Source organism: Fusarium vanettenii, assembly GCF_000151355.1.
Source record: "Fusarium vanettenii 77-13-4 chromosome 2 genomic scaffold NECHAsca_18_chr2_1_0, whole genome shotgun sequence".
NCBI classification, from domain to species: Eukaryota; Fungi; Ascomycota; class Sordariomycetes; order Hypocreales; family Nectriaceae; genus Fusarium; species Fusarium vanettenii.
In genome coordinates, this window is record NW_003315867.1 from 600,882 (window position 1) to 613,875 (window position 12,994).

At 51.0% G+C, this 12,994-nt stretch overlaps 6 protein-coding genes across 6 annotated transcripts; 3 read left to right on the forward strand and 3 right to left on the reverse strand.

The window, feature by feature from the left end:
- Positions 1-10: 10 nt before the first annotated feature.
- On the reverse strand, positions 11-1,863 carry NECHADRAFT_90706 (uncharacterized protein; the record flags this gene model as incomplete). Its single annotated transcript, XM_003046323.1, has 2 exons — positions 11-1,641; positions 1,827-1,863. The coding sequence occupies 2 exons, from the start codon at positions 1,861-1,863 to the stop codon at positions 11-13; spliced, it is 1,668 nt and encodes a 555-aa protein (XP_003046369.1).
- A 751-nt stretch (positions 1,864-2,614) lies between these two features.
- On the reverse strand, positions 2,615-4,229 carry NECHADRAFT_33989 (uncharacterized protein; the record flags this gene model as incomplete). Its single annotated transcript, XM_003046324.1, has 3 exons — positions 2,615-2,874; positions 2,930-3,582; positions 3,637-4,229. 3 exons carry the CDS (start codon positions 4,227-4,229, stop codon positions 2,615-2,617), a joined length of 1,506 nt encoding a protein of 501 aa, XP_003046370.1.
- A 909-nt stretch (positions 4,230-5,138) lies between these two features.
- Positions 5,139-6,878, forward strand: NECHADRAFT_34237 (uncharacterized protein; the record flags this gene model as incomplete). Its single annotated transcript, XM_003045751.1, has 2 exons — positions 5,139-5,442; positions 5,518-6,878. 2 exons carry the CDS (start codon positions 5,139-5,141, stop codon positions 6,876-6,878), a joined length of 1,665 nt encoding a protein of 554 aa, XP_003045797.1.
- Positions 6,879-7,752: 874 nt separating this feature from the next.
- Positions 7,753-9,039, forward strand: NECHADRAFT_33588 (uncharacterized protein; the record flags this gene model as incomplete). The annotated part of the gene is made up of 3 exons (XM_003045752.1): positions 7,753-7,897; positions 7,945-8,753; positions 8,803-9,039. 3 exons carry the CDS (start codon positions 7,753-7,755, stop codon positions 9,037-9,039), a joined length of 1,191 nt encoding a protein of 396 aa, XP_003045798.1.
- Positions 9,040-9,765: 726 nt separating this feature from the next.
- NECHADRAFT_90709 (uncharacterized protein) lies at positions 9,766-11,942 on the forward strand (the record flags this gene model as incomplete). Its single annotated transcript, XM_003045753.1, has 5 exons — positions 9,766-10,702; positions 10,750-11,134; positions 11,185-11,651; positions 11,711-11,737; positions 11,836-11,942. 5 exons carry the CDS (start codon positions 9,766-9,768, stop codon positions 11,940-11,942), a joined length of 1,923 nt encoding a protein of 640 aa, XP_003045799.1.
- Positions 11,943-12,170: 228 nt separating this feature from the next.
- Positions 12,171-12,933, reverse strand: NECHADRAFT_76022 (uncharacterized protein; the record flags this gene model as incomplete). The annotated part of the gene is made up of 3 exons (XM_003046325.1): positions 12,171-12,431; positions 12,488-12,564; positions 12,618-12,933. 3 exons carry the CDS (start codon positions 12,931-12,933, stop codon positions 12,171-12,173), a joined length of 654 nt encoding a protein of 217 aa, XP_003046371.1.
- Positions 12,934-12,994: the final 61 nt, after the last annotated feature.

Genomic DNA, 12,994 nt, shown 5'->3' on the forward strand with positions numbered 1-12,994 from the left:
GCCCGCCTCTTCATTTTCCCTCCTCCAGGCCAGTCTTCCACAACTTCTTATTCAAATACTCGAGCTGTTCCGTCCGATAAGTGTCCTCCTCCAGATGAGCCAAAGAAGTATCATTGATGTGGAATACGAGATTCTTTCCTCCCTCCTCCTCGTACACCGGCCACTTTTCACCCTGCATCCCCTTAAAGTTGGGGTCGAGGTTTGCCGTGAAGCTGATCCACTTCCTCGAGATCGAGACTGCCAAGGCTTTGAAGGAACCGGGAACTGGCTCTGTTGCGTTCAACTGTGCTAGACGCTCGGTGTTGCGGAAGACAAAGGGGAGGTCAACTGAGTGGCCTGCTCCTTGGACTGGGTTACGATCTCCAGACACAACGTCGAAGCGGTAGCTGTAAGCGGAGAGGTTTACAGCAGCCCAGGTCTTGACCCAGGCTCTTCTCGGTGCATGCATGGCTCTGTCGCCACCGAAGGCCAATGCACGCTTCCACTGAGCACCATATGATGCCAACTCGCCTATTGGGCGTCCTTCAAAAGTAGCAGGGAGACCGACGCGGGGAATGTCCGGGTACAAGGCAGAGATGGCTTCAATTGTGCTGTTGCTGGCCCCTTCTTTGCGCAGATAAGCCTCCCACTCTGTTGTCGTGTTGATTCCCTTTTGAGCAAAGAAATCGCCATCATCGGTTGCAGCGCCGTTGATGACGGGTACATGGGCAAATTTCCCTTGTCGAACCAGCTCAGAGCGGTCATCTTGGATAAAGTCGCCGTCGACAATGTCGAGATAGACTGGGAAAGTGATATTTCCAATCTTCTCAGCCAACTCGAGAGACGGAACCTCTCGGAGACACTGTAGAGAATCCTTGGCTGATTCACATCTCGTCAGCTTGAGTAGTTGAGCATATCCCTTGTCCCAGTCAAGAGCATCTTTGACAGTCTCCTCACGGAAGCCTGTGTGGAATCCCGTGGCACTTTCGAGAATGGCTGCCCTGAAAAGGCCGTCATCTCTGCCGCCGTAGGCTGTCAACTGAGAGGCAACACCACGAGCACCTCCGCTCTGGCCCCAGATGGTCACCTTCTCAGGATCGCCACCAAATGCTGCGATGTTTTCCTGAATCCACTGCAGGGCGAGTCTTTGATCTCGAAAGCCGTTGTTACCCTCGCCTGCCTCCTTGATTGCCTTGCTCCATAGATATCCCCAGGCAGCCAGGCGGTAGTTGATCGAGACGGCAACAATGGGTGATCCCATCTTAACAGACTCGTCAACAAGGTAAGTAAGGTTATTGCCAGGATCACCACTGAAACCACCAACAAGACCACCACCATGGATCCAGACAAGTACAGGAAGCTTCTCATTTGCGACTCCTGAGGGGCGGATGACGTTCAGGTGCAGACAATCGTCAGAGCCTCCTGTGAGTGGTCCTGTCGGATATCCATACTGATAACATTTGGACTGATACTCCGTTGCATTACGGAGTCCATCCCAGGTTGTGTTCAAGGAGTGGGGATGTCTGAAGCGTAGATCCTTGAGGGGTGGTTGCGCATATGGCATGCCCAAGAAGTACTCTTGGTTGTACGCAGAGTTGTGAATGCCATAGTAGGAGCCATTCTGAAGTGTTACAACGGGGGCGTCGTTACCACTAGGGGCCGCTGAAACAAGTCCCGGTAGCGTAGTAGTCGCCAAAGCTAGGGCGAGAGAATGGCCCAACATGGTGGAGGCTATGTCAAACAATAGATAATAGAGTTTGTTTCGAAAAGCCTTGGCGCATATATCGATAACGACCAACTCGCCGGCCAAACCGAAGCTTTAATAAACCGTCAAGCAAGTAGATCACCTTCTAAAGCGGCCTTCGGCGCCGAAGTCATCGTCATCGGTCCGCGGCGCCGAACCCGAAAAGCGCACTATCCCCCGCATTCTCCGCGCACCTCCGCAGTTTAGAGTTCTTATTCCTTGCATATTTTGGCACGAGGCAGGCTAAATGGGTCTTTGTTCCTTGTTCTTCGGGCCATGGTTATGGCGAAGTGTCGCCGAGGAAACACCTGACGATCTTCATGTCCGTCTTTTCCGTGGATCGACTTGTTACTTGCCGTTCCAAGTTGCCGTGGTCTGGGGCACCCCTCAGTTACAAAATGATTCTTTTCTGTCTCTTCCAAGGCCTATCCCAAGTCAACCTCGGGGTTCCTGCTCCTCAAGGATTCTCTATAACCCTTCAGTAGGAGAACAAGAACGGCAGGCCTAGTAGCTCGCCAAGTTTAGGCCAGGGCCCTGGGTAGCTTGCTGATTTCATATGACTTTAACGACTTTTACAAAAGGCGGTCAGGTTAGATATACCTCACGGGAAATAGCCCCAGCGCTTTGCCTTGCCTATTTCAGACTGTCATGAATATGTGACCTAGGGTGCCCCATATTAGGAAACCTAAGTATCAAGAAATCAATAAGCTCATGACATTGTGCATCGCAATAATATTCACACCATGGATCACACTCTGAGTCGATTTGTGCCAAGATTTGAAACATCAGCCTTGTTATAATCGAACCACCCCCACCAAACCTTCATATAGTACCTAGGCCTGGTAAGTCACTCCATAACTACAACCGCACCAATCCAGATATCTCAGCACTTCAGTTCTGTCTCTTCTCGGCCTCGTGAGTCACCTCGGTCTTATCAACATGGCTCTCGACATCGGTCGTGGCACCCCTATAGGAAGCACTCTTGCCGATGGCAATCCAACTCTTGCTTGAAAAGATCTCGTTCATCTGCTCGAGGGGTCTGCGAGCTGTCTCTGGGAGGAATACCCAGAAGAACAGGGCATTGGTGACGTTGCAGACAACAAAGAGGAAGTAAAATCTGTAACCAATTGATTCCATAGCCTTGGGTGTAACTTGTCCCTGGAGAAGGTTAACGGTCTAAGCACTTTGATATATGGTACTGGTTACTCATAATCATGGTGTTAAACGCAAAGGAGGCTATTGTGGCGATACTGACACCCTTGGCGCGTGTGTTTGTATCAAACACCTCGGCAGGGATAATCCAACTGAGCGGGCCGCAAGTAGATGAGAAAGAGAAGTTGTATAGCCAAGTGATGACGATGAACCCCCATTGCGCGCTCAAGTTATTGGATGCTCCTGGAGGGAACTGGGCAAGAAGAATAGACGCAATGATGAAAGTGACCGAGTTGAAGAGGTTTCCTCCGATAAGCGGCCATCGGCGTCCAGTGCGATCAATCAACAACATGGCACAGGCCTGGGCGACGATGGCTAATCCGTTGCTGATACCTTGATACTTGAGAGTGTCGTCCGTAGCAATACCGATCTGCTTGAAAATAGTGGGAGAGTAATACTGGATTGCCGAGACGCCTGTCATCTGGACGGAGGCCTGAATGGCGCAGCAGAGGAAGAGACGGCGGAAGGCGCTTCGTGACTTGAACAGTTCCTTGTACGACTTGGCTGCGTGTTGATGCTCGTACTGAATCGAGTTTCTGATTTCGTCGTATTCGGCCATGACAAAGGGATCCTCGACGTTACCGTTTGCATGTAGCCTTGCAAGTGTGTGAAGGGTTTCTTCATCCTTGCCCTTGTCGGCGAGCCATCTACACGCCAGTCAGTTACGTTGATCGTCGTTGAATGTTTTCAAAATCAATTACCTAGGACTTTCGGGAAACAAGTAGGTCAGTGCCGCAAGGACTATCGCAGGAATATTTTGGATCGCCAGAGGAACCCGCCACTGAGCACTAGAAGCACCGAGGTTGACAAAACAACCCCAGCCGACCCATGTTGCGACGAAAGCTCCGACGCCGATCATGAGTTGCTGCAGAGCTGTGATACGGCCTCGGATATGTGGGTGTGCGAGTTCTGCTTGATAAAGAGGAACAATCATGCAGAGTACTCCAACTCCCAAGCCGGAGATGAATCGTCCAGTCCATAAGAAGTGAATATTCCGAGCTCCGGTCTGGAGACCTCCACCGAGGAGAAACACGACGGCTCCGACAACGATTGTTCCTCGTCGACCGATGCGATCACCCAGGGTACCGCCAGCGCCTGCTCCGAAGAAGGCACCGGCTGTGAACATGCTGACAACAAGACCCTCTTCCGATGTGTTGGGGTCGAATTGGGACTTGAAAGTCTCGGAGGCGACGACGGCAGCTATGACACCGAGATCATATCCAAAGAGAAATGCTCCCAGCGAGGCGAATACGCCCACGAGGAGCTGGTAAGACCTTGGGGCCAAAGACGGCATGTTTCGAGAGTAAACAAGCAGGCGATGAAGTATTGGGAGAATTGCAATTGCGTGTGAGTTTAAAGCTTGGCTCAAGGTCGCATTTTGTTCTTTTATAGTCGGACTTGGTGTAAAGACTGTCTACAAAGTTCAATCACGTCGTATGATCCCCATGCCAATAAACAAGAACACGAGGGGAAGTCCGGGGATGAGGAGTAACTCCGGGTTAAGAGCCACTCATGTTGGTCCATTTCCGGATCCGGAGCCACCCCCGCCGTCTGGAGACAATCCAGGGTTGAGATGAGCTCGGTGAGGGTGTGAGACTCCAAGCGCACTATGGAGGGCGGACGGTTCGTCCTTGAGTGTTCTTGGCTAGGGTAGCAATTGCTTCCGCTTGAGCCTCTTGGCAGGCTGTCGATTGCCGGTGACTGAGCAATGTCTCGCGCTTGTTGCCAATCATGTCGAGCCATCTGCGGGCCGAAGCTGTTGATACGGCTTATCACCCAATCATACGGCGTCATTCCCGGCCTTGCAGGAATGATTTTACGGATCAACTGTCATTATTCGGCTTCGAGGTCTCATGACATGTTAACTACGAGATGTTAGTGGTGCGGATAAATAGCTCTCGTCATGTCTCCTCTTTCGTAGCATTCAGCTTACCGATGCCGCTTCAACCACGTTATCCACTGTCTTTCGGAATTTGTTTCATGATGGCCAATTACAACAAACGAAACCCGACATCATGCACAGCTTCCCATGTCTGCTTTGATGATCTTTAGCCGGTGAGACCAGCATGTCGGGACACGTCATGGCGCAGAGCCCTGTGAGACCCATGCCAATGTTTTAAAGAACAAGCCCCCTCATTTCTTCTTTCATGTGCTCTGGACTCTACACCTCTCGACACAATCCGACTCAACCGCACCAATGACGATGGTGCAAATTCCTCACCTCGTCGCCACCAAGGCGTCGAAACAACTTGTCGTAAGGGGCAAGCCCTTTCTCATGCGGGCGGCTGAGCTGCAAAACTCGTCCATGACGAGCGCCGAGTACATGGACACTGTGTGGCAGAAGTTGGCCGATATGAACATCAACACCGTCTTGGGTTGTGTCACTTGGGAAATGATTGAGCCAGTCGAAGGGACTTTTGACTTTGAAGAGCTGGACAAGGTGATTTTGGGTGCCAGGAAGCACGGGCTACACCTAGTTCTGCTGTGGTTTGGCTCGTTCAAGAATGGTAAGCAATCAGTGTTCTTTTTGCAAGGTGTCCAGGGCTAATGATATCTCCCAGGACTATCAACCTATGTTCCAGGTTGGGTCAAGACCAACCCAAAACGCTTCCCTCGAGCAAAACTACGAAAGGCTGGCGGCGTTCTCCAAACAGGGGACGTGCTGTCGATTTTCCACAAAGAAGCCCCTGAGGCCGACGGAAAGGCCTTTCAGAAGTTAATGGCGCACATTAAGGAGATTGACGAGGCTCATTCCACTGTTTTGATGGTTCAAGTCGAGAATGAAACGGGTCTTTTGGGAGACTCCCGAGATGGCTCTGACGCTGCCAACAACAAGTTCTCAGAGCCTGTGCCTGACGAGTTGGTCGAGCTTCTAACCAAAGACTGGGATAATCTCCGCCCAGATCTCAAGAGGAGCCTTTCTGCCTTCAAGAGTCGGGCTGCCGATACTAAGAACTCTGACTGGGAGGCAGTCTTTGGAAAGAGCCCACAGACAGACGAGCTATTCATGGCTTACCACTATGCCAAGTACTTGAACCACGTCACCGGCATTGGCAAGGCGGTGTACTCCATTCCTTACTACACCAATGTCTGGCTCAACTACGCCGGGGAGGACTCGGACAACGACTTTCCAGTAATCGTCGGCGGTGGCGGAGCACCTGGTGAATATCCCTCCGGAGGAGGCACGAGCAACGTCCTCGACATCTGGCAGACATTCGCCCCAAACCTCGACTTTATTGCACCAGACTGTTACTTGACCGACTATAACTCGACTTGTGCCAAGTACCGTCACCGAAATCAACCACTCTTCATCCCTGAGCAGCGGCGAGACGACTACGGCGTTAGAAGAATCTGGATCGCGTACGGCTCATATGCAGCTATGGGCGTCTCGCCATTCGGTATCGACACTCTCGAGGGAGAGGAAGTTACAGCATGGACGAAGCACTATGGCTTACTCAAGTCTGTTTCTGCTGTCCTGCTTGAGTCGCAGCGCCGAGGTGAAGACTCGGTGGGCTTTTGCTTTGACGAGCTGAACGAAGATGGGTCTGATCCGAGCAAAGCCGTCATCCGTCAATGGGGAGGTTTTGAAATCATCATCGAGAGATGTTTCGTTTTTGGAAAACCTGGCACAGGCTCAGGCATAGTCATTCACAAGGGCAATGGCAAGTTTCTGCTCATCGGCAAGGGCTTCCAGGTCAGAGCGCGCTCGCTTAACCCAAAGGCAACTTTCACTGGGATTTTGAAGTTTAACGAGAAGACGGTTTCTGACGAAGAGGTTGGAACATTGAGAACGGTCAGGATGCTGAATGGTGATGAGACAAGGGGTGGTAGCGTCGTCATGATGCCCAACGAGGATCCTGACTATGGAGGGTTCCCGATTTGTGTCACCATTCCGGCGAGGACTATGATTTCCGAAGTCGAGTTCTACGGAATTGAGGATTAGCAGTCAAGGTAGTTCAGAAGTGAAGCTTATTGATTAGAGTTGACGACTCCACGAACAACTTTTGACTAAATTCTCAAATGAGACCGAGAGTCGTAGTCGAATGAGATGTGCCGGCCATCTGCTCACAACTATATCCCAAAGACCATCAGCAAACTACCGTTACTAAGAAGAGATTTTCGTATTAAAGCGATAGTATCTGAGAATAGTTAGTCCAACGATTGTGTTTATTGGATTTCTTGTTGCTATCTTGTCCCATGTGTTTGGCTTGGATGTGTAGGGTAGCCAATCCCTCCACGCGGGGACAATGCCGATCACGGCTTATCAACCACTCACAAGCGCCCAAACCCGATCCCTGCCCCCCGCCATGAACTTCACCGAGGTTCTCGAGAAGCCCCAGGCCACTCCTCAGTTGTGTGTGGATCATTGTCAATCATACATCTTTGCCTTATGCCCTCTTACCTCAGCAGATCGAAGCATGAAGCCACCCACGGCATGTAAGCAATGCCGGGAGGCGAAACGCCGGTGCATCCGCCGAGGTGCCGGTGAAGCGTGCGTGACATGCGAGAAGAGACAGTTGAGGTGCGGGATTCGCGGAGCAACTCGCGATTCTACCAACATCCTCCCCAAGCCGCCAATCCAAGCTCAACTGAGCCCGCCCCAGGAGTCTGTGTCTTCACCGACACCCGAGCTCACACCTTCACTGGCCCAGGAACTTGTCGAATATTACCTGCTCAAGATCCATGATCGACCTCACAGTATCTTCCATCTACCTACTATCCGAGACAGTGTACGCGATGGAACTATCAATAGAGCCTTACTTCTTTCCCTCTGCAGTATGGGCTGCAGGTTTTCGGCAGACTATCAAGTCCAGAATATGGAGTTATCGCTCCTTGATGAATCGAAGCGCCTACTTCAAGCCGACCTAGAAAACATTTGCCTCGAGAATATCCAGACTTGCATACTCATTGCGAACCTATGTGCAAGTCATGGGAATCCTTCATCAGAGGCCTTGTACTTTCGTATGTCATCCACCCAACTCACACTTGTGGTCGCTGATAGCTTTTAGGCATTGGAAATAGCATGGCACAGATCATGCGTCTTAATTCCCCGACATCAACAGGCTCGATAGTGGAGCGTGAGATTGAAAGGAGAGTCTGGTGGTCACTATTCATGGCCGACCGTTGGTCTTCGGCTGGTATCGGACTCCCTCGTCAGATCAAGGATCTCGGTGGCAACATTGATCTACCCATGGATGAGAGTGTCTTTCATTCGCTGCCCCAACACCTAACCAGGCATGAAGGCACCTGGAAGCCAGGACTCTGGGCACACATGATCTCTCTCGTTCAGCACTTTGGTCCGATACAAGATCTCAACCGACAAAGTGCCCAGGGATGTTTCGATGGCTGGGAACTTGACCGCACAGCAGCTGAACTGTCTCAGAAGCTGGATCTCTGGGAAAAGATGCTTCCCACCGACGCCAAGGAGACGGATCAAAACTTTCGCCTTCATCAGACAAAGGGGACCGGAGGGCCGTTTGTTGGACTTCACTTGGGCTACCATCATTACTCAACGCTTCTCTACTTTCGGTACCTCGAGGCTCGAAACTCTGTTACTGAATTTGGACAAAATTGCGTCTCTCGCTGCAAGCATCATGCATCGGCTTACAGCGCGCTTCTTCGCACGGCTCGAGAGTCTGAAGGCTGCGAGGCCGTTTACCCGACGGTTGGCCATATGGCGGTGGTTTCTTCTTCAGTTCTCTTGCACACATTATTATTTGGCGACGAGAATGAATTGGCAAACGCTCGAAGGGATCTCAACTCGAATTTTGCTGCTCTGATGGAGCTCAAGCAGTACTGGGCTAACACAACCTCCATGGTATGTATATATCGACTTTTGAGACAACTTCTAATACTGACAGTATCAGATCTCGCGACTAGTCACCTTCCAGAATGTCTGTCTACTATCGGCTGAGTACACGCACCGACTGGATGGCTGGATGGTGCGTTTCTTGATCGAGCACTCTCTCCCGTTGGCGGACAAGACTCTACAGACTGTGCCTTCTGGAATCGAAATGAACACGGACAGTTTGTCGATAAGAGCTCAAGAGTTGCAGCAGCAGGGGAGATACACAAACTTTGAACTTTCTGGGCCGATCGCCTAACCAATGTCTAATCATCAATCCCACGAGAACGAGGTGCATGAACGAGCACGATCCTCTTTCAACCGAGCTCGGTTAGAGCCCGAGTTGAACCATTGCCCCCATTCCTTAATACCCGGCTATTCCCAAACCCCATCACCAGAAGGATCCCAGTCGGCTAAATGCACGCAGATCACAACCTTTCTAAAGTGCGGGCAGCACTCGAATTGGCGGAAACACAACTACCCCGGGTTTTTAGCTTGGACCCCCACAGCTTTGTCAGACGAGATCTTCATGAGATCATGGGAACCGAAGTCAACCTTCGGGGTATTGGTGTCCGGGTTCACCGTTGTGGTGAATGCTCGGCGTGGTTTACCCCGGATTTTGAGTGGGACGGCGAGACAGGGGTCTTAAGGATAAATTGCCAGACCGCCACGGGAATAGTGACGGCAGGTGAAGCTTTCAGGCATGGTAGCAGAAATGGCGGCTTTGAAGAGACTCTGTTTGCTCTTGTTGCCGACATTGGCTCTCGGAGCCATTGACAGGTGAGCACCCCTTTGTTGACGTCAAACACAGCTGACATCGTAAGGAAACGAATTGTTACAGAGAATAACATCGTTCGAACCAAACTCATCAACAATGAGACTACCCCTCTCCAAGTTGGCAATGGCAACTTTGCCTTTGGTGTAGATACCACTGGCATGCAGACATACCTTCCTTTCAACACCATGTCTGTGTGGGCATGGCACAATGACACTGAACCAGAAGAGGCGTGCGTTTCATCAAATGCAACCCAGAGATATGGTACTGACTGGCGATAGACCAATTGATGCGTACACTGGGGTGCCAAAGTTGACGCATGGCCGCAACGTCTCCTACGACATTCCGGATCCCAACCTGCCAGATGTATCTCAGTGGCTCATCGGAAACCCAAACCGAATCAACCTGGGTCGTATTGGACTTCGATACAAAGACGCCACTCTAGCCGCTGAAAAGATCTCAAATACCCATCAGGAGCTGGACCTTTGGAGCGGTGTCATCACCTCAACCTTTACGGTAGATGGCACAAAGGTCAAAGTCGTGACGCAGGGCGACTTTGACTCGGACGCCGTGACATTTGAAATAGAGTCGAAGCTCATTGACTCTGGAAAGCTCAAGGTCGAATTTGATTTTCCTTATCCGCCTATTCATACCACCAAGTACAAGTATGAGGTCTTTGTTGGCGTCTACGACTTCCCCGCGAACCACACTACAAAGCTGGTCCGAGGTTCCAAGAAGGACACGGCGCACATCCACCACGACTTGGGTCCAAAGTACTACGTCAACTTGCGTTGGCCAAACAAGACGCCCCTTGAGCTAAAGAGACTCGAGTCCGAGGACTCTGCCGCAATTACAGCTCACCGATACATCCTGTCTCCAGATGACGGTTCAACAATCTCTTTCACAGCACACTTCTCTCCTGAGAAGAAAGTCCCTGATCTTCCTTCTACAATCAAGAAGCGAAACTCGGCTGAGTGGCACGAATATTGGAAGAAGGGCGGCTTTGTCGATTTGACTGCGTCTACCAACCCCAACGCAACCGAGCTCCAACGACGAATCGTCACGTCTCAGTATCATGTGCGCGTTAACAGTGCAGCTACTGGCGAGTCTCCCCAGGAGAGTGGATTGATGAACAACGGGTGGTATGGTATGTATAAGTATGCCTTGAATACTGATTGTTTCTAACCCTGATAGGCAAATTCCACATGGAAATGGTTGTTTGGCACAACGCTCACTGGGTCTCATGGGGTCGCGACAAGTTCTTCCACAACATTTTTCCCGCTCTTTATGAAAAGCTTCTGCCGACCTCGTTTGCAAGAGCTGCAGGTATGGGTTGGGAAGGAGCCCGCTGGCCCAAGATGACAGAGACCATCACTGGCAGAAGCTCGCCCGGTGGTATTAACGCCTACCTGTTGTGGCAGCAGCCTCATCCTATGTATATGGCCATGCTGGCATACAAGTCTCAGCCAACTCGAAAGACGCTGAAGAGATGGGATCCTATACTCGAGGCTAGTGCGGACTACATGGCGTCCTACGCATGGTTCAACAAATCTTCTGGCAAATACGATCTTGGACCTCCGTGAGTACTCGCTATCAGACATTTTGGGACGAAAGAACTGACTTTTCCAGCTCCATCGGTGTTACTGAGAACACACCTGCTGCTGCTACCCTCAACCTGGCCTATGAAGTAGCATACTGGCGATACGGACTTGACGTTGCCCGCGAGTGGAAGAAGAAACTCGGTCTCCCTGTTCCCAAACATTGGACAACAGTAGCCAAGAACCTCGCCAAACCAACCCAAATCAACGGCCTTTACGCTGTTTACGATGGCCTGAACGCCTCGTGGTGGGAAGACCCAGCTCTTAACCGGGATCCCAGAAGCCTCATCATGCTTCAGGGTATCCTCCCTGATACACCCGCAGTTGACGAGAAAGTAGCTCGTCGGACGGCGGACAAGGTTTGGGAAGTCTGGACGGACCAGAATATTCGAGGATGGGGACGGCCTATCTTGGCTATCAACTCGGCTAGAATTGGGAATCCGAAACGAGCCATTTACCATTTGACGGCTTATGACTATTGGAAGTTTGATGATGCGGGTAAGTGATCCTTTGACTCTTTTATTCGAGGGTAACTTGTATCTGACTTTGGACCCTAGGGTTCGCAATTCGAGGTGGTGATGGAGGTACGCCGCCGCCATTCATGCCCGGAAACGCGGGTTTCCTTCTAGCAGGTAAGACATTCGTTGATTTTATGATATGCTGAAGCTGACGACTTTAATAGTCGCTTACATGGCGGAGGGGTGGGATGGCTCCAAGGGAGATGCCCCAGGGTTTCCCAAGGACGATGGATGGGTAGTCAAACATGAAGGACTTCAAAAGGCGCTGTAGGATGACTAAATTTGAATATGTTTTTCTTCATTCTCGGAGATTTGAAGGTTTTGCCTCAGAGAAGTATCGCAGCACCCACAAGACCTCCACGAAACGAGACAGCGGTCTGTAAGCGAAATATCCAACATCTATACACGACTATCCTGAGTGATTTTGCGATTCTATGCTTGCGGGTACTATTATCCTATGTATCCACTGTATTATGGATATTGGGGTTCTATCCGGCCTCTAGAGAATCATCAAAACAAGATACGTGACGCCTACAACCAGTCCTGCCTTGGCACCAGAAGTCAAGCCAGCCACGCTGCCATTTGGTTCTTGGGTGGCTTGGCTTGTCTCCTCTTGGGTTGCAGTGGAGCTATTACTGGAAACAGTCCTAGACGTGGAACTGCTGCCAGTTTCGGAAGTCGATGAGTCCGTTTGAGTAGAAGCAGAGCTTGTCGTCTCAGAACCAGCGGAGGTCTGGGTGGGCTGCTCTTCGGTTGAGGTCTATAGATGATTAGCTCTCTGCAACATGTCAGGATGTCAGGATGCAAGAGTCCTACTAAAGTCGCCGTCTTAGAGGCCTTGCCCGAGGGAGTTTCGACCTTTGCGCAAAGGCTCCTTTGTATGTCGCCATAACCTGTCAACCAGTCAGCCTCCTATCACCTTGACTTTAGAGCATTTGTCACATACTGTTGTAGGCATCAACTCCACACACATCCCACACACAGTCCTCTTCCCTCTCTACCCAATCATCCTCGCCGCACCAGCACTCAAAGAACTTGTCCTTGCCAAGGGAGCAGCTAGGAAAGCTTCCGTACTTTCTGTAGCAGTCTTGGAAACATTCGGCGCGATTCTTTTCGATTTCAGGGCTGATCCCAGTCGTTGAAGCCGCACCTGATGCTGAAGTCAGAGACACTGTGTCAGGCGATGGTTGCGTGGTATCTTGGGCGAGCGACGAGGCAAGCCCTAACAGGAACAGCAAAGAGGTAGATGTGATTGGCTTCATGATGATGGTGTTGAATCTTGGCTTCGGAATTGACCGAGGATCAACAAGGAGTCGAGGTCCA